Source organism: Miniopterus schreibersii (assembly GCF_964146895.1).
Source record: "Miniopterus schreibersii genome assembly, chromosome: 10".
NCBI classification, from domain to species: Eukaryota; Metazoa; Chordata; class Mammalia; order Chiroptera; family Miniopteridae; genus Miniopterus; species Miniopterus schreibersii.
This window is the reverse complement of record NC_138110.1, coordinates 52,163,229-52,187,501: the sequence shown is the minus strand read 5'-3', so window position 1 is coordinate 52,187,501 and position 24,273 is coordinate 52,163,229. Positions and strand designations below refer to the sequence as shown.

General features: G+C 52.0%; 1 protein-coding gene across 1 annotated transcript in view; it reads right to left on the bottom strand.

Moving 5' to 3' along the window:
- CDH22 (cadherin 22) overlaps window positions 1-24,273 on the bottom strand; it is a gene marked incomplete at both ends in the record, with an annotated part of 68,569 nt that overhangs the window by 21,898 nt on the left and 22,398 nt on the right. Inside the window, 4 exons of the mRNA XM_081149067.1 lie at window positions 8,554-8,807; window positions 11,554-11,747; window positions 15,297-15,464; window positions 24,067-24,186. Coding sequence (XP_081005193.1) covers window positions 8,554-8,807; window positions 11,554-11,747; window positions 15,297-15,464; window positions 24,067-24,186 — 736 coding nt within the window. The remainder of the gene's footprint in view (window positions 1-8,553; window positions 8,808-11,553; window positions 11,748-15,296; window positions 15,465-24,066; window positions 24,187-24,273) is intronic.

The window sequence follows — 24,273 nt, the reverse complement described above, 5'->3', positions numbered from 1 at the left end:
CCGGGCAGGGGGAACAGAAGGTGCAAAGACAGGTGGTGAGAATTGGAAATGGAAATGGAAAATGGTTAGAACTGGGAAGTGGGGGAGAGTTAGGCATCAGAACACGCAGGGCACAGGACTTAGGGAGTTGACATGTGCTGGGGGCCAAGAGGAATTTTGAGCAGGGGAGAAGGGGTGGGCTCTGGCTTGCTCTCTCTGGCTGCCTGGGCATGGAAGCCCCAGACCAGGGACTCGGCTGAGTGATGCTGTATCTAGAGGGCTTGGGGGAACAGCCACTGGCTCCCCCCTCCCGCCCAGCCTGCACAGCACGCAGGAACTAATCTTCGGCTTTCAGCTGCCCAGTGAAAAAGCCCTTTGTTCTGCCTTCTTCCCCAGCCTTTGTGTGGCAGCTCCAGGCCTGAAAGGCCCGTGTCCAACACATGTCTCGGGCGGCAGCCCAGAGAGGCCCCGCCAGTGCTGGCTGACGCTTTCTGCGCTGATAACGCAGGCGGGGGTGCCGCCGGGCTGCGTGGCCCACAAAGGCCTCGAATGCCAAGCAAGGGCTCTTTGTACAGCAGGACAAAGCAGCTTGGTGGGCAGGGTTCAGCCTGAGGCACTGGCCCCTCCCCCTGGCAAGAGAAAAGGGGCCCTCTCCCCACCTCCCAAAGTGGGAAACTAAGGCAGGGGGTGTGTGAAGACACAGGAAACACCCCTGCTGGGGGCCCAAAGCCCTGACATGACCCTTCAGTGGGGCCTTGGCTACATTACCAAACTTCTATGGGCCTCAGTTTCCTCATCTGTTGAATGGGGATAATGATGCCCAGTGAGACTGCACAGGTCTGAGAGTAGTCCATTGCTACTTATTCTACCTGTGTGACCTTGGACAAGTCACTGGACCTCCTCTGTGTGCTTGTCTGGAAAAGGAAGTGATTAATACTCACCTCCCACTGGTGTGGGTCAGAAGAGGTGATTCACAGGTCTGGGCACAGGTGACAGCCCTTATTCATTTTTAAAATAATGAATTCATTAATAAGTGTACTCGAGGATACACTTATTAATTTTTAGGGGGGGGAGAGAGAGAGATTGGTTGCCTTCTGTACCGTGCCCCGACTGGGGATCTAACCTGCAACCTAGGTATGTGCCCTGACTGGGAACTGAACCAGCAGCCTTTATGTACATGGGACAATGCTCCAACCAACTGAGCCACACCGGCCAGGGCTATTCTTTTCATATTTACTGTGGTAGTGGAGGTGAAGGCTTGTGGCAAACTGCGAAGGGCTGTGCGTATGGCCACAGTGGGCATTATAGCCAGTCTTCTGAGTCCCCATTTAATGCCTTTTCCTGTCCCTAAACTGCTAAGTCCACAACTTCCTTGCTCCTGACCAGTCCCAGTCCTCCTTGGTGACAGTGTGTGGGAAGGTTCAGACCAAGGTGATAATTCCTGCCACCAGTATAACACTTTATAGTTTGTAGCTTACTTTTCCCCTAGCCATACCTCCATTCATTCCTTTACGCACAACCATTAATTGAGTGCCTTCTCTGTGCCGCTCTGTGCTAGGCCCTGGGGATGAAGGGGCAAAGGAGACAAGTGAGGTCCCTGCCTGGCTTCCCCGGAGGCTGACTGATGTCCCTGTTTTGCATATGAAGACACTGAGGTTCAGAGAGGAAACCTGCCAAGCTTAGGACTACCAAGTATGGTTATGAAGGTTGTGTGGGGATGAAGTCCAGCCAGTGTCCTGCTTGCTAAGTCATGTGTCCTTGCCCAGGGAGTATCTTCTTAAAAGTGTCATATGGGCTAGTGATGACCCTGTCCAAGGTTGCACAGGGACTGTCACCCAAATTTGGGACTCTATACCCAGAGTTCTTTCTAGCTTGTTGACCCATCCAAAGTTGCAGCACATGGAGCCTCAGGCCCCCTTTGCCCCCAGCCTGGCCCTGTCATATGTTTTCGTCCAAAGAAGGTAGAACCAGACTGAGTGTGTTGGCTCAGCTGGAAGGAACGATGGAGACCTCCTCCTGAATTTTCAGGCAGGAGAACAGAGTCCAGGAGAGGGCCCAGGGAATGACGCAACCTGGGGCTCCTGATGGGGCTGTCAGGACTTGGCATGAGGCAGGGCTTGTGGGAGGTCGCCCACCGCCTCCTTCCCGCATCTCCTCTCCTCTCTGCTCACTCTCTAGTCCTCCCCCTCGATTTTCCCTTTTGTTCGCCCCCAGAGGGGAAGGGGGGCCTGGAGTCTAAGTGGAGGCTGCTGTTCCCAAGGCCAAGGGGGAGAGGCTGCCATTAACCAGCTAAAGACTTGAGGCTGCAGGTCAGTGTGGCTGGCTGCGCCCAGGTGGTTTTGTTCCAGCTCAGGGAGCCAGCAAGTGAGTGGGAGGGTGGGGGGATGGGCACGGCACGCGGCAGGGAGTGTGGCCTGCAAACGTGGGGGTGGGTGGGGGCAGAGGCTTGTGCGCCGCACGTGTAGGTGCATGAGCCGTGTGTCTGGCCTGCGCTGTGGGTGGAAGGTGTGTGTGTGACCTGGCGATGTGGGTGGTGTGTCTGTGTGTGTGAGATGCTGCATTGTAGTTGGGAGAGCAAAGGCTTCAGAGGCAGCTCCTCAGCCCTGAGTCGGGATCCAGGGCCAGGTTGACCCAGGCAAGTCCCTTCCATCTTTGAGCCTAATTTTCAGCAAAACGGAGATGATAATCCTACCTGGCCAGTTGTTGGAAGGATTAAATGCCCAGCTGGGGGATAAGGTACTTAGCGGAGTTCCAGGAAAATTACTTCGTGAGTGAGAACTATTGTTATTCTAATTTTTATTCAGAAATGTCTGCAAGGGGTACACAGAAGTCCCTCCAAGCAGTGTGTGGTCTGCGTGCTTGGGAGTAAGAGACGCCATATATGGACGCTGGAGTATTGTCAAGTAGCCTCAGAAGGATAGGGGGCAACCGTGGGTCTAGAAGATTCTGCTCAAATCTCACCATCCTGCTTCTTGTCAGGTCAGCCAGGACCTGGAAAGCAGGAAGGGGAACCAGAGCAGGTGTGGGTGGCAGAGTGCAGTGAGAGACAGTGATGTGTGTCAGCTAGTGAGCGTGTGTGCGCACGTGTGCAAGGGAGGCCTGCGAACGGTGGTCAGGAGTACAGACCTGGTGCCCATCTGCCCAGGTTTGAAACCTAGCCGTGTGACCTTGGGCAAGTCACTTAATCTCTCTTTTCTTGTTTCCTCCTCTTAAAAATGGAGATGATGATAATGATGATGATACCAGCTTCATAGGCTGGTTGAGAAATTAGACAAGTGGCTACCAGTAAAACACGTAACAGCACTGGCACCTGCTACATGATGTACGAACTAGCTCTTATTTTTATTTGCCAAGCAAGACTTTGTGCCAGGCCTGTGTAAAGGCTTTCCGTGCTTAAGCTCCTCAAATCCTCCCAAGTACTGGCATCAACCGCATTGTACAAATGAGGAAACTGAGGCTCAGAGAAGCCTAGCTCTGGGGCAAAAGGGCTGGTAAGTGGCAGAGCCAAGTTCCTAGGCCATGTCTATCCAGAGCCCCAGGTCTAAGAGCACTCTCCTAAGGGCCAGCCAGGTCCACCTGCCAGGTCCCATATGCCACAAACAGCACAAAATGCTGCTGTTGCCCAGGTTGGAGGGGGGGAGTGGGGAGGGTACTGCTTCCTGGCTTGGGTGTGTATTCGGGCACGGACACCACATGCATATGTGCATAGATAGTGCTCATAGGCATAATAATTGTGAAAGTCTGCAGGCTCCGGTGTGTACAGCCTTCCTGGTGCTCCTGGGTGGGGCCCATGCACATATACACGCAGCAGGCTCAACAATGCAGACCCTATCCAAACTACTAGTGGGGAGCACTCTTAGATGTGGAAGGGTTGCCCCCCAAATCAAGTGATTTCTCTCTCCTCATTCCACCCTGTCTGTGACTCTTTTCCCCTCCCCCAGCCCCCTTTAAAGCATACACTCAAAGCCCACACATAATGCCTAGCAATTTGTATGTGGTTAGTACTGGTTGCAGAATGAAAGAGAGAAATAGTGTCCAGACCACCAAGAAAAATGGTGAAATCCAAACACATAATCCTTCCTCCAGCCCTGGGAGCACCAAGCACAGAACGTGGTACATAGTAGACATTTAATATTCATTTTTTGAATAAATGAATGAGGCAGGTACTATCATGATGCCCATTTTAGAGATGGGAAGATTGAGGCTTGGAGTGGGTGCAGTGATTTCCCCACAATTCTACAACTGAGCTGGGATTCAAACCCAGGTCTTCAAAGCCCACGTATGTACTGCTGCACCCACTGCGGAGTGCTGGGAGCACATTAAGTGTTCTTTCCCTCTGGATGTTCAAAGGAGAGTCACATGGCTGGGCTGATAAATGGACAGTCTATCTGCAAGGCCCCCTATTCCAGAGATGGGCTCATCTAGCACTCTCCTCCCTCCCTCAAAAGCGCTGCAAAGCTTCCCACTGCCTAAGGATAAAGTCCCACTCCTTCCCCTGACATCAAGGTCCTTCACAGCCTGTCTCCTCAGGTGTCCTCATCTCCTCCCCCGTCCCGTGTGAGCTCCTCCAGCTGATCTGCTCCTAGACTTCACCTCCTGGCTCCATGATTCTGTTCCTGCCCCCTGGCCCTCACCATCACTCCACCCTGGAGTGCCCTCTTCCTATTCCAGCCTCATCGTTTTTTGGTCCTGTGGGGCCACCTGGGGGAAGTCTGCTCTGCCTTCAAGAGTACTCGCCCCTCTTTGGAGCTCCTTAGTCCTCAAGCCCCTGCCTCAGCCCAAGCCCACTTAGACTTAAATCTGTCACCAGGTTCATTTATATGGCGCTCCAGTCTTCCTGTTAGCCCATGTCTGACTCATCTCTATGCCTCATGCACTGGGGAAGGCATGGCACAAGTTTGGGTACTGCATTAACCACAGAGAGAGTAACAAGCAGCGGTGAAATGGCAGGAGGCTGGACTCAAGCAGTGGACAATCATGGGTTAAAGCCCATTCCTTTCCCTTTCAAGATGAGTGACATTGGATGAGTCACTTCTCCTCTCTGACTCTCAGTTTCTTCATCTGTAAAATGAGTAAAATAGATTCTGAGCACAAATGCAACACTATGTGGCATCTTCCACATTCCCCAGTGCAGGGGCTCTGTATATCTGCACTTCTATATTTCCTGGGCGCCTACTGTGCTAGGCCAAACCTCCCAGCATATCATTTTATGTCATTTCCAGGAACACACAATGCTTGTTCCTGCCTCAGGACCTTTGCACTTGCGCTTCCCCACATCTTGGCAAGGTTGGCTCTCTCTTTATCATTATGATCTCAGCTCATTTATCAACTCCTTGACCACTCAATCCAAAGTAGCTCCCTGTGGCCCCAAAACTCCCCATCCTATTACCCTGTGTATTTTCTTCATAGCTCTTACAAGCAATGATCCCACTTAACCACTTGTTGACTGTCTCCCCCCAGAAGGCAAAGTCCATGTGGGCAGGCACAGGGTCTTGTCACTATTTCCGCATTTTCTGGAATGGTGCTGGACATGACTCAACTCATAGGTGTTGGCTGAGTCTCAATCCTTAGAACTAGGGAACTGGGATACAAGCCAGGCCCTGGGCAGTACGTATGGCCTATGAGGACCCCTCTCTGTCTCCCCCAGTCTCTCGCTGGCCCCCTTTTCCATGTTTGTCTCTACAGACTGGGCACTCCTCTCCAGCTCTGTCCTTGGCTGAGTCATCTCAGTGGCGTCCCCAGGCCTGGCTCAGGGCCTGGCACGGAGGAGGAGTTGGGTAAATGTTTGTGGTGTTAAATTGGACCTGTCTCAAGGTCCTCACCGCCTCCACATCTGAGGAGCCCCAGGGAAGGGGCCAGCAAGGAGAGATGAAAGGAGGTTTCAAAGTTGGCCCTTTCAGTGCAGATAAAAGCAGGAGGAAAGGGAGGGGAGGGAGGAGGAAGATGGCTGAAGGGGTATGGAGAGTGATATTGGAGAGGAGGGGAGCAGGTGGACAGGAGCACTGACCTGGGAGGCAAGGAGTCGGCTCCTACTCTTGGTTCTTAACTCACTGTAAGAGCCCAGGGAAACCGCGTCCCCTCTCTGGGCCTCAGTTCCCTGGCAATCATGAGTGATAATGCCTCCCTCAACCCCAGAGGTCTGGGGCCCAGCCAGAGGCTGAGGGGGAAGTTGAAAGACTGTGCCAACGGCCTGGGTGGAAGGGCGGTGGGGGAGTTCAAAGGCAGGGCGGTTTTGGCAGTGAGAAGGGTGCAGCCAACCCAGGGACAGAGTGTGAGCTCCTCAGCCTGCCCTGGAGGCCCGTCACACTTCACCTGTGCTGCTTCACCCCCTTAGTCCACTGTAGCTATCACAGTCCGCTTTTTTCCAGGCACGCCTAACACTCCTCTGCCTCCGTACGTCCGCACAGGCTGTTCCTCTACCTGGAATGCTCGTTCCCTCATATTTCCACCTAACCAGACCCAGGTACTCAGCTCAGTTCAATTCCTGACTCTTGTAGGACATCTTCACAGACCCCTGAGGGCATCTCCCAGTCTGGGAGCCCCTGGCAGTTAAGTAGGATGGCATCTTTGTATCCTCACCTAGGGCTGCCACAGAAGGTTGCACAGGTTGTGTGTGCACTGTTCAGCTCCAAGAGAGCCATTCACACAGATGACGATGGGAATGTTACCCATCTGGACTTGTGTCAAACTAAATTCCCTTCCCACTCTCTCCAGTGCTCAGCACAGAGCTGGGCATACAGCGGGCTCAGAGATCATTCACTGACTGTGTACAGGGGTTGAGGGAGGAAGCAGGGGGCTCCAGAAATCCTTTCCCATCTGTCCAATAGTAGCCATTCCCTCCACCCTTGACCTCTTCCTCTGGATCAGTTTCTCCAACAACCCTTTTGCCTTTCTAGGCTATCTGACCTTCCAACAGAAGCCATAGTCAGGGGCTCCCCAACCCCTGCAGCCCCCAAACCCTTCCAGGGACACCAACAGTGCTGCAGCATCGCCTCCCTTCTGCCCTCCTGTCTCCATCCCTGCTCTGCCCCTCTCCCTATCTGTGTCTGTTTCTACACTGCCAGGTAGGTCCCTCTGTCTCTCTTAGCTACTCTTGTCTTCTTTCTACTGGCTCTCCTCTCTCTCAGGTCTCTTCCTCTCATAGTTGGCTTCCCCACATCCCTATGAGTGTCTCTCTTTCTGCCTCTTTTCTCAGTCTTTCTGCTTTTACATTTCATTCACTCACCACACGTTCAGTGAGTGTCCACTGAGTGCTGGGCATAGGGCAAGACCCTAAGGATACAGTGGTGAACGCATAGACATATGGACTCATGGAGCTTATCTTTTCATGAGAGAGGCAAACAAAATAAATAGAAAACAGGTAGTGTGCTAGATCGTGAAGAAGGCTATTGAAGACAAAGGAAAACAGGGAAAGGGGATATGAACGGTTGGGGCTGGGGGTTGGGGTGGAGTTGAAATTTTTAAAAGTGTGGTCAGGGGAGGAAGTGAGAGGACAAGCCATGGCCATGCTAAGGGAAGAACATCTGGGCAGAGGGATCAGCAGTTGCAAAGGCCCTGAGGTAGAGGTGAGCTTGGTGTATTTGTGGAGCTGTGAGGCCAGTGTGGCTGAGCAGAATGAACCAGGGGAAGGAGGGTAGTGTGTGTGTGTGTGTGTGGGGGGGTGGTGTCTGAGAGGTTTACAGTGAGTCCACATCACACAGGGTCTGGGGGTCATTGTAAGGGCTTGCTCTTTTTTTATTATTTGCTATTTATTATTGATAATCAATCGCTATTATCATCAATAGCTACTTGCTCTTTTATTCTGAGCCAGAGAGGTACCTTTGGAGGGCTTGGGGCAGAGGAGGGCCATGCTCTGATTTACATTTGAGTAGTTGCAACCTGGCTCCTGTGCAGACTAGATTACAGAGGGGCCAGGACAGAAGCAGGGAGACCAGCAGGCAACTGTGATAATCCAGGCGAGAGGAAGAGGTGGCCTGGCCCAGGGGTAGGATGGAGGGGGTGAGAAGTGGTCAGATTCTGGATCTAGTTCTAAAATGGAGATGACAGAGTTTGCTGATGGCTTGGAGGGTGGCGTGAAAGACTGGAGTCGAGGATGTTGTCCACATTTTTGATAGAAGGAGCTGGTTGTTTTGTTTGTTTGTTTGTTTGTTTCCCGTGGACTGACCAGGAGCTCAGTTCTGAACATGAGTTTGAGGTGTCTAGTGGTGACCCAGGGAGTTGTTGAGTGGGACAGGTGGGGCCAAACAATGGAACTGGGGAGTCGCAGGCATATGACGGCGGGCTGCGAGCACTTGGGAGTGCGTGTGGACAGGGTGAGGGGGACCCAGCCTGAGGTCTCTCTGCTGTGTCTGTCACACTGGATTCTCTCTCCTTGTTTTGGGTGCCTTGTCTCTCAGCTACGGATTTCACTCGTGCTTCCTCTGTCTCAGAACTCCAGCTGTGTCTGTCCATCTCCCCCCCCCAACTTCTCCTTCCCTCCTGGCTCCCCCTCCCCCTCCCCCTCTGCCCGCAGTGTGTGTGTGGCTGGTGGCTGGATAGCAGGCAGCAGGCGTCGGCCCCGGGCGGGGGTCTCACCGGACGGGCCGGTTGGCGGCGTCGGGGTCCCGCGCAGTCACCACGCCGACCAGGGAGCCCACCTGCGCGTCCTCCTGCACCTCCAGGAGGCCGGAGGGCGGCTGGAACTCGGGGGGCTCATCCACATCGGTCACCGTCACACGCACGATCGCCTGGTCGCGGAACGTGCCCAGGTCAGCGAAGCGGGGGTCCACGAACTTGTTGAGGGCCTCCAGGACCACCGTGTGCACCGGCTGGGACTCGAAGTCCAGGCGCTGGGGAAAGAAGCAGAGGGCCCCTGAGTGGCCTGGCCCTGCTGATCCCAAGGCTGGGAGGTGGACCCAGAGAGGGAGGGGCTGGCCCAAGGTCACGTGTAGACTCAGACCAACCCTCTCCTGTTGCAGGTGAAGAGAGGGAGGCCCCGCAGGACCGTCTAGCCTAGGGGCACACGGCCACCCAGGGCTAAACGGTACTGACATCCTGGCTTTGGCTATTCAGCACAGTATGGTGGGGCATTCCATTAATTTATTAATCTACGAAGCACTTACTGTGTGCCAGTGCTTTAAATATATTAACATCTAATTTTACAACACCCCATAAGAGGCTTGTATTATCTCACTTCACACATGAGGAAATTGAGGTCCAGAAGTCTGTAACTTGCCCAAGGTCACTTAGCAGGCAGTCACTGGCAGAGGCAGGAGTCAAACACAGGCAGTGGGGCTCCCAAATCCTGGCCCTTACCCCACACGAGGAAAGGGCAGTGGCTCTGCTGCTGACCAGCTGCGTGTTTGCAGGCAATCTATTTAGCCTCTCTGGGCCTCAGTTCAGAGGATTAAATGAGATATTCCCTGGTACATATGGGACAGCAGCTAATGCGAGTTGAGCCCGATAAGCCAGGCTGCCTTAGAGCTTTCCTGGTGATCTGGTTAAGCCCATGCGGAGCCTTGCTTCCCATCCTGGAGTGCTAATGGGTGACCTGATGAATGAGCTTCATGGCTGTGTGTTGGCCCCGGCCTTCTAAAGACAATGCCTTACAGCAGCGATTTTCAACTGGTGTACCGCAGGAATTTTTAAAACATGCAATATCTGACTGTTTAGTCAGGGACACTGACCTCTTTTCCCTTAGATTGTCAAATAAAAAAATGACAACAGCCAACACAATAGCCGTCCCGTGTGAATCAATCAGAATTATACCCATTTTTTTTTTGTCAGATCGGCAAAAATTATAATATGTTGTGTGGTGTGCCGCAGAATTTTAGTAATTAGTTTATGTGCACCGTGAGATGAAAAAGGTTGAAAATTGCTGCCTTACAGCAAAGAGAGATTGCAATGGTGGGGCAGCAGGCACCTCAGTTTTGTGGTGGGGGAGCTATCTGAGTACAAGGGTGACTTTCCTAGAGATCAGCCCTGTGTGTAGGGACCCTCCCTTCCTCTCAGAACCTGCCACCCCCACTTTTTCCAGCAGCAAAGATTGCCACCTCCTCCCTCCCTCCTTCCTGTTGCCTGGGAAATCAGGATGCAGGAAGGCAGGCAGTGGCCTGGCCTGAGAGTGAGCGATGGGTTCTGGAGCCAGGTCATCAATCAGGCAGGTCTCTGCTCCCTGAGCCAGCACTGACTCCACAGAGACACCTTAGGTGCCAGTGCTGGAGCCGGTGGGAGAGGCCCTGAAGGGGGGGAGAAGAAAGGGGCAGCCTGGAGGTGAGAGCAAGCAAGTGCTGTGCTGAAGTCCCAAGGCTGGGAATGGAGCCTGATTCTGTTGCTCTGTGATGCTGTGCCTCTCTGGGCCTCCAATTCCCCATCTGTGAAATGGGCTCATCTTACAGTGAGATCAGAAGATTGAAAACAACATAATGCTTAAAAGGGTGGACTCTGGAGCCAGACTGCCTGGGTGCACATCCCTACTCTGCTTTGCAAGATGCATGACCTTGGATGCAAATTACTAAACTCCTCAGGGCCTATAAAATGGGTAATAATAGTACCTCAGAGAGTTGTTGTAGGGATGGCATGAATTAATACATGCAAAGCAGGTGAAGGGTGTCAGGCACATTGCAAACACTTTAGAAGTATCAGCTATCATATTGTTATCCTCTGGGAAGTATGGTCACGCCCTCAAGGCCAGCTAGAGAGTGGGTACTTCCTGAGTGAATGAAGGGTCGTCAGGGGCAGATGTTTCTGTGGGTCCCAGAAGGCAGAGCCCAGGCTGATAGGAACAGATTTAGGGAGACAGTTCTGGCTAAATGGCAGGAGGAAGAGCTAGATAATGGTAGGGAGTGAGCATCCTGTCCATGAAGGTGTACAAAGGTCTACAACCACCCCAGAGCCAGTGCAGGGGATTTAGACCTCCCGTGGGAGAGCAGGGTTGGAGTGGATACTCTCAAAGTCCTGCCCAACCCTGAGTTGCCAAGCCCATGACCAAGCCTGGAAAATGGATTTTGCTGCTTTATTTGACCTCCATCTTCTTCCTCTAGGAATCACAGAGTTTGCACTTTTGGCTTCTGGTTTCTGGGCAAGCCAGGGGGTGAGAAAGGCCATTAGACTCAGGAAAGAGAGAGCTTGGAGTCACAAGACCTGGGTTCAAATCCCAACTCTACCCCTTATAGGTGGGACCTGGGGCAAGCCCCTTTATCTCTCTGAGTCTGTATTCTCACTTGTGAAAATGGGCATAATGATGTCTCCTTCAGAGGGAAAGGCGAGGATTAAAGGAAACCACGCAGGTAAAGGTGCTGGTATGGACTTGAAGTAGCACTTAGTAGCGATTAAAAGCACTGATTCAAATCTGGATTGAATCCTGCTCTGACAACTAGCTGTGCAACCTTGGACAAATCACTTAACCTCGCTGTGCCTCATTTTCTCATTTGTAAAAGGGGAACGAAACCATCAGTGTTTTCCCAGGTTGGTCCTGGGTCTCTGTAAAGACCTAATCCCTGGAGTGGAGTGGGATGGGAGCATTTGGCTGTCAGAGGCCACCCTGACTCCACGGCCTAGGGCCTGCCTCCCCCATCCCTCCTGGGCCAGCCTCACCTTCTGCACCACTATGATGGCCTCCTGAGTGTCGCTGTCTGTGGTGACCTTGAACACATGGCCGCCGGTGCCGCTCTCCTCCTTGAGGTGGTAAGTCATGTCCGTGTTCTCGCCCACGTCTGAGTCCTCGGCCTTCACGCGTCCCACAGCGGTGCCGATGGGGGCCGACTCCTTAATGCTGAACTGGTACATCTCTGTAGGGAATACAACGGTGAGCAGGGACGGGGCAGCTTCTACCAGCTCTAGGGGAGTGGACGGGGTGCCCAGATGGGCTCCAGGGAGGGCAATGTCTGCAAGGGGCTCCCAGCTTGGCCAGGAAGGCGCTCACAGAGGCGTATCCTCTGCAGAAACACAGGAGACAGTGCAAAGGGGAAGGTCCTAAATCTGACCCTGGGATTATTTGCTGATTAATTTGCCTGTAGTTCTTTGGGCCTCAGCTCCCCCATGTGCCCAGTGAGGGTGAGAGAGGATAACCATGGTCAAGGCTAAAGTTCTGGAGTCAGTCCTGGCTGTGTAATCCTGAGCCTTGAATCCTTCATCATAGAATGGGAATAATAATAGTGTCTTCCTAGAAGCATTGTTATCCTGATTAACTTAGATGGTGACACCTGTAAAATGCTTAGTACAGTGCCTAGCACATGGTAGCTACTCAATAAATGGAACAAACAATTAAAATGGTAGGGCTTTATGCTCATTTTTCTGTTGACATTGATTCCTTCGTTTCTGCTTATTGATTGAGCAGCTATGATGTCCCAGATGCAGTTTTAGGCACTGAAGTTACAGCAACAAGCAAAACAGACCAACATCCCAGTTCTCACAGTGCTTTCCTCTTAATGGAAAGAGAAAGACACAAAACAACCATATCAATAAGGCACGCAGTATGTCCAATGGCGATGGGCACTTTGGAGAAAAATGAAGCCAGGGAAGGGGATGGGAGTGCTGATGAGGGGGTGTGTCGAGTTTTAAATAGGATGGTCGAGAAAGGCCTCGCTGAGAAGATGGCATTTTTGCAAAAGACTGAACCAAGCAGGTATTTGGGAAAGAGCATTTCAGACAGAGGAAGCAGCAGGTGCAAAGGCCCTGAGGTGGGTGCGATGCCTGGCATGTTTGAAGAATGGCAAGATGACCATTGTGGCTACAGGGGCGAAGCAGATGGGAAACCAGAAGGAATGAGGCCAGATAGAACACAAACAGCACCCTGCCCTCCTCTCAGAGCCAAGGCTGGGGTGAGTGCCACCTGCTAAATGATGGGCCAGTGCAGATGAAGCAAGGGCTGTGGAGGTGGACATTATCTCTTGGGGCCCCCACACAGGTCTGGATACCCCTCGTGTGGACTGGGCGCCTCTGAGTCATTCTCACACAGAGTTAGGGGGTCTCTCTCTAAGATACAGCTGATCATGCCATTTTCCTGCTTTAATCCCTCGCATAGCTCCCCACTACCCTGGGGATGGAGCTGTACAGGCCCCTTGGCTGACCCTACAAGAAGCTTGCTGTCTGGCTCCTGCTGACATCTGCAGCCTCACCTCCCCTACTTTCCCACCTCAACTCTAGCTTCAGCCAGGCTGAAGTTCTTGTAATTCCTTAAATATGACTTGCTCTGTGTCACCTCCAGGCACCCCCCCTCTGTATTCTCCTCCCTGCCTTTGCCTCCGCAATTCCCACTCTCCCTTTAGTCTCACAGAATGTTACCTGCTCCAGGGAACCTTCCCCGAACTCCAGGTCCTGCTCCTGTGTGCCCAGGGCCCCCAAGCTTATCCCAGTGTAAGGATTACTGCGTTTCCCTATTACTTATTACTCTCTGTTTATTCTCATATTCTCTCCCCCCCCCCCCCCCCCCCCCCGGAAGACAGGGACCACATCTCTTATCCATCAGGCATTCTCAGTGCCTGGCAGAACACCAGACTATCACATAAAAGAAATGTGTGAGAGACTAGTGAGTGAATGAATGAAAAGCAGCGTGAGTTACTGGTATACACTCCCCAGATTAACACGAATGAAAGAATGTGACAATACCAAGTGCTAGCAAGGACATGGTACAACACACATGTGCACTTCTTCATGGGGGAAGACAGTTTGGCTTTACTTAGTAAAGTTGAAGATGAGCATAGCTCATGAGCCAGCCATTCTGCTCCTCTGTATACACTCAGAAATGTGTGCAAAATGACACTAGGAAATGTGCAACAACGTTCCAAGCAGTATCCTCCGTAACAACCTCAAATGAAAACATCCCAGATGTCCATCAACAGTAGGACAGTAAAACCATGGACTACTATACAGCAATGAAAATGAATGAATGACAGCTACAAGTAACAAATATTATTTCACAAGCATAATTTTGAGAGGCAAAATAACATGACAGATACTTTGTATGGTATGATTCCATTTATATAAGGTTTAAAGCAGATGAAATGAAACTCTAATGTTAGGGGATGCACACATAGGTGCATTGACCCTAAGGAAAAGTGAGGAGGTGAAGATCACAAGGGCAGATAGATTCTGGTTAATTCTGGAGGAAGAGTGGGGGAGAAGTTATGATCAGGAGAGGGCACGTGGGGGCTTCTGGGGTCCTGATTGGTGGTTACAGGAGTGTTTGCTTTACACTGACATTTTACGCCCTTCTGTTTGTGTGCTATATTTCGCAATAAAGAAAAGCTAAAAGTGAATAAAGAATGAATCAATGAATGAATAAAGAAGAGATTTCCTGGTACCTTTTCTCTTCTCTGTCCCACCCCTTCCAGCTCAGAGCTGGCAGGGAGCCTGGCACAACTGGGCAGAAGACTGGGCGCCCCCCCACCTGATGCTTTGAAGCTTCCCCAGAGGATGGGACTGGGTTGGGTGAGTGGGCGGTGGGCTGGCTTCTGTGCCAGGCTCCCTGGTGACTCTGCCCATCCCACTCCGTGTCTGGGCTGAGGCGCTAGGCTGAGATGACGCTGTGCTCTCGGCTAAGGGATTGGATTCCCTTATCTCCTGGGGGTCAGTCCCCTGTGGCGGGGCCTAATGTGAGAGCAGCAGACCTTGAGTAATGACTCGCCAGATAGGAATCAGACCAGCTCCCTGCGGCATTTAGTCTCTGCCAGCCTCTGTGGCTTCCCCGGCATAAAGGCATAGCTCTCGGCCTGAGCCTGGGACAGAAGGGCTGATGGGGAGGTGGCGGACTGGGCCAGATATCCCCCATCCCCTGCTGTGCCAGGAGAGGCAGAGAGTGAAAAGGCCTCATAATTCGCATAATTCGGCAGCACAGAATCCTGCCCTCCTGGCTCAGAGGAGGAGGGAAAGACCTGTCACTCCAGACCTCCGCTTCTCCAGGCACAATTACGGTGTCCGCTGGCCTGGGTATGGCAGTGCAGCGTCTTTCTAGATCCCTACGTCTGCCCCCACCCCTTTGCAAGCTTGGGCCGGGGCCGGTCGTGCGCAATAATCAGGATAGGGGTCTGTGCAGGGGCTGTGAGGGGCTGGGTGGGTGAACAGATGGGAACTCACTGTTGGCAGGAACCAAGGTGAGGGGTGGGAGGTAATTGTGTTACTTGGATGTATAGAAAAATCAGACAACTTTGGAGCCCTCCTCTGCAAGAAGCCTGATCGGAAAAGGTCTGAGGGTAAGTGGCTGGGTTGGGTAGGTAGACAAACAGACAGATGGGAGTCCTTCTTTTGGTGGGAAGCCAAAAGGGAACTTAGGGTCAGTGGTGGCTTGGATGGGCAAACAGACACGCAGATGTTGCCTCCTCTCGGAAGGCCTTACTCACTCTGCGGGAAACGGGGCGGGTTGTCATTAACGTCGGTGACCACGATGGTGACGGTAGTGGAGCCTGAGAGGCCACCCAGCTGGCCTGCCATGTCCGTGGCCTGGATCACCACCTCATAGCGCTCCTGGCTCTCTCGGTCGAGGTCAGGCACAGCTGTCCGGATCACGCCTGTGGGCAAGGGAGGGTGAGGCCCAGGATGCCCACATCAGCTGCCAGCTGACATGGGGATCCCTCCGCAGGCAGAGGCTGGCTTATTCTAGTTCAGGAGGCGCGTGCAGAAGACATAGTCATGGCCATAGTACAGGCACAGGGCTCAGTAACCACACACACACACACACACACACACGCTCATACAGATATGCTCATAAGCTCACACAGAGAACTCACACTCAGTACTCCACACGCTCACACCCAGTACTCTACCACACATACACATACACACAGCTATCAGATTCATACACACTTTCGAGTACACACACACGCTCACACATATACAGACACACTAACATACACTTACTTTCAAACACACGCTCTCATACACACAAACTTCCAAAAACATACTCTCACACATACAAGCGTACACATACGTATTGACACACTCACACACAACACAAAAACAACAGAATGGACTATTTGGTTTACTAAAAAGAGGTGTAGAGACTAAAACCTGCTACTGTGTGACTCCCCTAGGCAATCCATCCCACTTTTGGGGCCTCAGTTTCCCCATGTGATGGAGAACCCTGGTACTCCCTGAGCAAGCCGGGCCTGTGTCTGATCGCCTGTCAGTGGCACTCGGCCCAGAGCCAGGCATGGAGTAGCAGCTTGGTGAGCGTTTAATAAAGTGAACTGGACTCGCCCCCCACTCAGTGGCACTAACTAAGGAGTCAGGCTCCCCTGTACACATGCACTAGGTATGTCTCATACACTTATGTGCTACATACATAAGCACATATATGTGGTCACATACACTTATGCACACTAACACACACTCATTCTCACACACACACCTCCACGATTACATCATTCCCCACCCTTGGAGCCCCAGTCCCTGGCCCCTAGCCTGGCTGCAATTCTCTGTCCAGGCACCAGCTAATGGCCGAACAGACAATCCTTCAAGCTGTTAATGGATGCGGGGGTGGGGTGGGGTGGAGGGGTGCAGGAATGGGGTGACTGCAAGATGAATTCTGCTGAGGGGAAGGCTGCGTTTCTTGTCTCTCTGCCAGTGGGAGATGAGGGTGGAGCAGGGAATCGATGAGGCATTCAGAGCCTCCCCCTATGACTCATTCCAACCTGCCAAGCACCAGGTGGTGACAGGTGGTACCCAGGTCCTGAGCACCAGGTGGAGTCATGCACCAGCAGCCCCATGATGTGCCCCATAAAACCCAATCTCTGAGTCCTGATGTCCCCAAGCAGCCTCCAGACTCCAATAAAAGCAATGGAATGGTAGAAGAGTCTGCAGTGTGTGTGTGTGTGTGTGTGTGTGTGTGTGTGTGTGTTTGCATGTGTAGCTAGGGGAGGTGGAAGGCACCTGCTTTTGTGGGACCACATGTATAAATGGTGTATATACTCTATCTAACAAGGATCACACAGACCCTCTATAAGTGGCCTTTGAGACTTCTCCATAGGCCCTCTCCCGACCCCTCTGTCAGAACAGGTCTCCCTGGGGAGAGGGGAGTCTTGGGAGCAGATGAGATTGGGATCAATACCAGATCTGCCATTTTTGGGCCCTGTGACTTAAGCAAATCCCTTTACCTCTCTGAAACTCAGTTTCCTCATCTATAAAATGGAACAACTGCAATACCTCCCTAAGGAACAGGATTTCTCAACATCAACACAATGGACATTTTGGCGGGATAATTCTACCCACTAGATACCGGTAGCAGTAACCTCCCCACCAAACCCAGTTCCAAAAATGTCTTCAGACATTGTCAAATGGCCCTGGGAAACAAATCAGTTAAAATCACTGGTGTGGAGTTTCATCTCATGAGAATTCCACGTGACAACGGCAGTCACTAACACTGATGTGCATGTACTCTGGCACTGCACTAAGTACCTATTTAATCATCTCAACACCCTATGAGGAAGGTGCTGTGATTATCCCCACTTTACAGATGGGGAGATGAAGTCACAGAGAGGCTAAATACTTGCCCAAGGTCTCTCCTGTAGAAAGCGCATAGCCAGGACTCAAACAGGCACTCCGGGGGCCTGAGTCTGTGCTCCGAACTGCTCTGCTGGCGTGGTGGAAGGAAGCAGGGTCCCTCCCTAGCCTGCCTCGTATCCCCTGCCCCATCCACCACCTGGTACAAGGGCAGAGCCCAGGCCTCTGACAGAGGGATGCCATTTATATGGTCCTGTCTTAGCCCCTGGAATATTCTTGCTCTTCTCAGTCCTAATCAGGCAAGCCATTTTTTTCAATCACACAGCAGGCCCTTCTTGATCTACTCCCCACATCTTGTGCCTCAACAGTGCGATTGTGAGGGGCTCTACTGGGAAGGTGGGCCTGTTGTGTCCCCTGTCACTGGGGGTGGGGTGGAAGGAGGGAAAGAGCAGAAGGGACAAGAGAAGATAAAGGATGAAGGTGACAGAGAGGGAAGAAGAGAGAGAGAGGAAAGAAAAGGGGACCTGGGGAAAGAGATAGAAGCCTAGTGAAAGTCAGGAGGGAAAGAGACAAGAGGAGAGAGACATGCACATGGAGAGGGAGAGAAAGGGAAGGAGGGACACAGGGAGGGAGGGAGACCTACAGAGACAGAAGAAGAGACAAAGGAAGAGGGAAGCAGCAAAGCCAGAGAGAAATCATGCCAGGAAAGACAGTGAGAGAGACAGATCACACAGAGAGAGACTTGGAGAGAAACAAAAAGAAACAGTGAAACAGACATTCTCATAGACAATAGAGAGGCAGAGGGACAGGGAGGGTGAAGAAAGATGAGGGCAGGGAGGAAGAGAGAGGGCAGACGGACAGATGGACAGTGGGGTGGCCACCAGGCCAGAGACAGCGGGGCCCTGAGTGAGCCAGGTGGAAAGGCAGGGAGGGGAGCTGAATAGCTGAGCACCTACTGTGTGCTAAGCTTTGGGCGTGTTACTTTACATCTGGGGTCTCACTGAATGTAGAGAGGTTGAAGATGGGATTTGGGGCTGCTGTGCCTCTATGGGCTTAAGAAAATCCCAGCAACCCCAGCTCTGAGTGGGGCTTGGAGCAGGGGTCCGGTTGAGGTCCACACCTGTGGGTGCAGAGCCATGCTCATGAGGCTGGCCTCCTTGCTCAAGGCCCTGCCACTTCCAGCTCCAGACAAAATGGGGACACTGAACTCTTTTCTTGGAAACTGGTGATTAAGCTCTGAGTGTATGATCAGGAGCCATCCTGGGTGACTGGGAGGTGGGTACCCATGGTGCCTCTAGGCCCTGCCTCAGGGTTACCCTCAGTGGTAGGTTGCTATGGTAACAGCTCCCAATGAACCACACCTCCCAGAATCCAAGCCATGGGTCATCCCCTCCCACACTGACTCTGGCCTGCACCATGCGACTTGCTTTGGCCAATGGAACATCAGCAAGTGTGAAAAAAGCAGAGGCTTGATAAGCCCTGTGCGCTGGGGCTTGTCCTCTTGGAGCCCTGAGACCACCATGCTGTGGAGAGGCCCAGGATAAAAGGCTGTGGAGGGAGAGGCCCAGCCATGCCAGCTGTCTTAGCTGACTTGCCAGCTGACTGTCACCCTGTGAGTGACCCCAGCAAACCCACAGAATTATGACAAATAATAAATCGTTGCTGTTTTAAGCCACCACATTTTGGGGCAGTTTGTTATATAGCAGTAGATAGCTGACAGAGAAATTGAGTTCCTCGGCCGGTTCCTCTCTTGGGCACACTCATGCACTGCATTTAACTGGGGGGTCAGCTGCTGGAAGGTTCAAGATGGCCTCATGAACATGTCTGGCAGTTGACCCTGGCTGTCGGAGGGACCTTCTCTCATCCGTCAGCAGGCTGGGCTGGCTTTCTGATATGGCCGTCTCAGGACCAAGTTCCAGGAGAGAGCTTCACAGTCTCTTAATGCCTAATCTGGGAATTTATAAACATCACTTCTGCTACATCCTATTGGCCAAAGCAGCCATAAGGCCCACCCAGATTTAAGAGGTGGGAGGAATGGCAAAGTCACTTTATTCTGAGGCCAGTTTAGGGATCGGAGGAACTGACAGCATATTTTTCTATTTATTCCACATGCCTCCTGATGCTGGGAGAAGCATCCTGGAGGCTGGTGCACTTCTGGGGAGCCTGGAGTAAATTCCCAAATCAGTCCATGAAGTTGTTCTTAAAACCTCTGGCTCTGCAAATTCATTCACTCATTTATTAAACCCTTATTGAGGGTCGACTATGTGCAGGGGTTACAGAGTCAGATATGAGGCAGTGCAAAAAGGAGGGACTTACTTAGGAGTCAAGACTTCTTTCCACCTTTTACATGCTATCTGACCTTGGGCAAGTTATTGAGTCTCTCTGAGCCTCAGTTTCCTATTCTGTGAAATGGGGATACCCAGTTGTAGAGCAGCTGGGAGGATGAGACAAACGAAGCTTCCAGCAGCAGATCTCACATTTTGGAGATGCCTCACTGATCCCCCTCAACTCTTGCGTTGGGTACCCCATAAATAAATTCCATGAGGGCAAAGATCCATATTGGCCTATCTTATCTATAGGGTCCAGCACATAGTAAATGTTCAATGATCATTTTGATTGTCTGACTTACTCCTGCAGATTCTGTCCCACCTTGCGCAGCCTGGGTTTTGTTGTCTATCTGTTTCTGGCTTCTCTTTTGGAACAAAAGCCCTTAGAAGATGCTCAACAAAGGTTAGTTTTATTCCTTCCCAGGAAAACACACATGTCTGGCCCACTTGAGAATTTTCAGCGAATATCTTGAAGACTCTGAACGAATCTTTTTATTCTTGCTGGGGTGTGGTGCATGGGGCTGGTAATTAGAACCTGGCCATGGCTCCCTGCAGCCTTCTCCTCACGCATGGTCCCCAGTTCCAGCTGTTGTCCTCACCATCCCTGCTGTCCCCTCCAAATGCTGCAGAAGGGGCCCTGGAGCCCAAGTGATGCCTCATTAGACCACAAATGCCATCTCTGTCACCCCTTTGGGGGGCTTGCTGGCAGGCCTGGCCTTTAAAACACACACGTTAATTTCTCCTCTGGCACTGGGCCTCGTGGCACCCCACCCCCTCCTGTCCCTCACACCTTCCTCTCAGGCCCGTTCAGGCTCTGCTCCCTGCTATCTGCACAGCAAGAACAGACTGTACCTCGCAGCAGCTGCTAAATATAGACCCGCATCAGCGGAATATTCCTGGCTGGGGAAATAGAGTTGGGGCTGGGAAAGGCACTGAGCGGCTCCTGCGGTGGGGCTAAAGGCAAGGGGAGGAAAAATATGGTTCTTCCTAGGAAATGTCAACAAAGGCCCTTTCAGGCTGAGAAAGTTGAGGGACCCTAGAACAAGGACCCCACTGACACCTTCGCCTGCCTTGCCTCCTGCCCACTCTCTGGCTTCTTGGGGACTTACTCTTCCTGCCGTCCCAGGCTCCATGGCTCCCCACTCGCCCCTTTCCCCCAGGCCCGTGCATGCGGGATGCTCTTCCTTGGAACCTGGCTGTCCTCCTCACTCTCTCTCGGAGTCCGACTCTTCATCTGCCCACCCCTGCCACCTCCCAGACTCAGTCCTGGCCCTTCCCTTAGTTCTCTGTTTTGTCTCTTCCTTTCTTCCTCGCCAAAAGCTGATCAACTCTTCAGGCTTCATCGTCACACCATCATCATCTTCTTCTTTTCCTTCATCCCCTTGGTTTCCATTTAGGCATCAAGCTGAGCTCTTCCTGCACTCGCTGCTCCCTTGGCCTGCAAACTCTCTCCTCGATACCCAGTGGCTCCCACCCTCTCGTGGTTCAGTTTTCTGCCCCACGGTCACCTCCCCAGAAAGGCCTGGCCTGAGCTTTAAGTCTCTCCCCTTACCCTGCTTTAGGTTTTCTTCCTGGCACTTATTGCTACTTGACATTCTGTCGTGTGCTTATATGTTTGTTTTCTGCATTCCCGACTTGGATAAAAGCTCCATGAGGGGAGGCTCTTGGACTTGCCTGCTGCCCTATTCCTAGAGCCTAGAATGGAGCCGGGCACAGAGCAGGCCCTCAGCAGAGTTGCCGACTGAATGAATGAACCCTCACAACAATCGCGTGAAATGGGTACTATGGCTATTATTATTCCTCCTGTGGACATGGGAAACCAAAGTGTACAGAGCCCCAGCCATTTCTGGAACTCCAAGTCCATATTTCAGACAACCTGCTAGATGTTCTCAATGTTTCTTTCCTCCTCTTCTCTCATCTTAAAGCCAATATGGTTAAAACAAAATTAATTAGCTCTGCACCAGGTCACAGGGCACATTCCCTAATTCCTCAGCTCCTAGATTGTTTTCTTACCCCACAGTCTTCCTTCTGTGTCCCTTCCCATCCCAGGTCCCAAAGTTAATAACCCCTGGATTCCCCCCTCAATCTAGTCCCTTACATTCTCTAGGCCCCCAAGGTTTGCCCTTCTCAGGATCTCACTCTCGGCCCTCAGACTCCTTCCTCAGCACCTCAACTAACCCTCAAAACCAATCCTTCGTCATCTCTGTCCCCCTAACTAGATGAAGCAGGTTAAAGAGTCTGGGCAGATGCCGAGAAGGGCAAAGGCTTTGGGTTTTTTCCTTCGGGGCTCTCTTCTGGGCACCCCAGGCTCCTGGGTCTCCCTGAATTCAATCACTGCCTCCGAGCCATGCTATACAGCTGCAGCCTGAGGGATCTTGTTAAAATGAAAACCTGAGCATGTCACTTCCCTGCTTCGAAGTCATCAATGAACCTACAGTATTGGTGAGGAGGAGGGGAACCGAGCTCCCTTGCATGTGGCTCTCAGGAGTGCAATCTGGTACATGTTAGCATTCTCTATCCAGATCCCAAATAAATGCACATGCTCTTTGACCCAGGCTTTCAACTTCCCCAAAATTATCCTGCAATATATCCACACACGCACAAAATGATATATGTATGGGGTTGTTCAGTGCAGTATCATTCGTTGTAGCAAAAGATTGGAAAGAGCGTAAGTGTCTATCAATAGGGGACTGGGGAAACAAAGTTTTGTGTATCCACACCAGCTGTTGAATAAAAGAATGAGAAAGCTCTTTATGTACTGATATGAAATAATCTTTAAGATGTATTGGTAAGCAAAAAAGGCAAGCAGTGGGATAGAGTGTTATAGCTACCATTTGTGTAAAAAAAATAAAACAAATCCATGTACTTATTTTCTTGTACATGTATAGAGTAGCTCTAGAAAGATACACAAGAAAATGACATTGGTTGCCTTGGAGACACAGACTGGGTGGCTGGGGGACTGGAAGGGGTAAAGAATTTCCACTAAATACCCGTATGGACTTTTTGAATTTTGAACCTTGGAATATATTTTCTATTTAAACAATAACTTAGTTTTCAAATGAATTTTTCCAAGATCTTGTAGGATATACACACCGAGTGGCTTTCTTTGGGTCTGTAATTACTAGGGGTGGGGGTAGGAAGCTTTCTTTCTTTCTTTCTTTCTTTCTTTCTTTCTTTCTTTCTTTCTTTCTTTCTTTCTCTTTCAACATTTCTTTAATGTTTGAATGTTCTCTAAAATGTACCAGCTTTGCAAAGAGAAAAAAATAATAAAGATATGTGTAGGAAAATACAATTATAACTGTGCTTATAGTCTGGGCTACTCAAACCCTTTCCAAACAAAACCAAACCAAAACCAAAACCAAAAATGCAAATCCACCAAATACTCCTTCCCTCTCCATTGCCCTGAGAATAAAATCCAGGCTCTCCAACCTGACTTACACTGGGCACCTCAGGCCCCTGCCAGCCTCTCCAATCCTGAGTTGCTTACAATTCCGCTCATGCCTCAGGCTGTTCTCTTCCTCAGAGTTTTGCTTGCACCATGCCCTCTGCCTGGAATGCCCTTCTCTGAATCTCCGTCTGGCCAAGACCTTCTTATCCTTTGGAGATGCTGCTACCGCCTCCAAGAACCTTGCATCTTAAATCTTAATTGCCCATGCATATGCCTGTGCCCCTGCCCGGACCGACTATGAGCCCCACCATAGCATTTGTCCCCTCCTTTCTCAGGGTCAGCGAGAGCACCAACCCTAGAATTGGCAGCCACTCCCAGCTGTGCAACCTCCAATGAGCGCCTCACTTCTCTGAGCCTTCTGTCCTCCCTGCCACTCTTGCAGGCCCCTCAGAGATGTACCCAGGTTCTAACCTCAGAGGGAAGGCGGGCACGGTGGGTGGGTGCTGCACTGCTGTTTGATGGTGTTGGCGGAGGGTAAAGTCCTTTCAGGGCGCCCACAGTGGCAGCCTTCTGACTGCTTTTCTGCCAGTCTTACAGGTGCCCCCCACCCTTCTTTCCTGTTTCTCAGTCCTCCTCTCTGGCTGCCCCTCCCTCTCTTCGACCCTTGCTTGGGCTCGGAAGGAAGGAGGGGGCAAGATGCTTCTGTGTCCTCTGTCTTAGCCCTCAGCGCCCTATGGTTAGAAGGCTAGAAGGCTGGCAGCAGACTGCCCTCGGCCCCTGGCCCCCGCCCCGCCCCTCCGGCCCCGCCCCTCCGGCCCCGCCCCACCCGACCACGCCCCTCGCGCCCCGCCTCTGGTTCGCCAGGCCCCGCCCCTGCCGCCCCGCCCCACCAGACCACGCCCCTCGCGCCCCGCCTCTGGTTCGCCAGGCCCCGCCCCCTGCCGCCCCGCCCCTCACCGGTCTTGGGGTCCACCGTGAAGTGGTGCTCTCCGTCCAGCACGCTGTAGGCCAGCCGGGCGCTGCTGCCGTAAGTCGGGTCGTCCGCGTCCGAGGCCATCACCTGCATCACCGATGTGCCTGGGCCCGGGGGACCAAGCAACACAGGGGTCACCTGGGGCTGCTGAGCTGTCTTCCTCACCTCTCCCTACCCCGCAGGACGCTGGG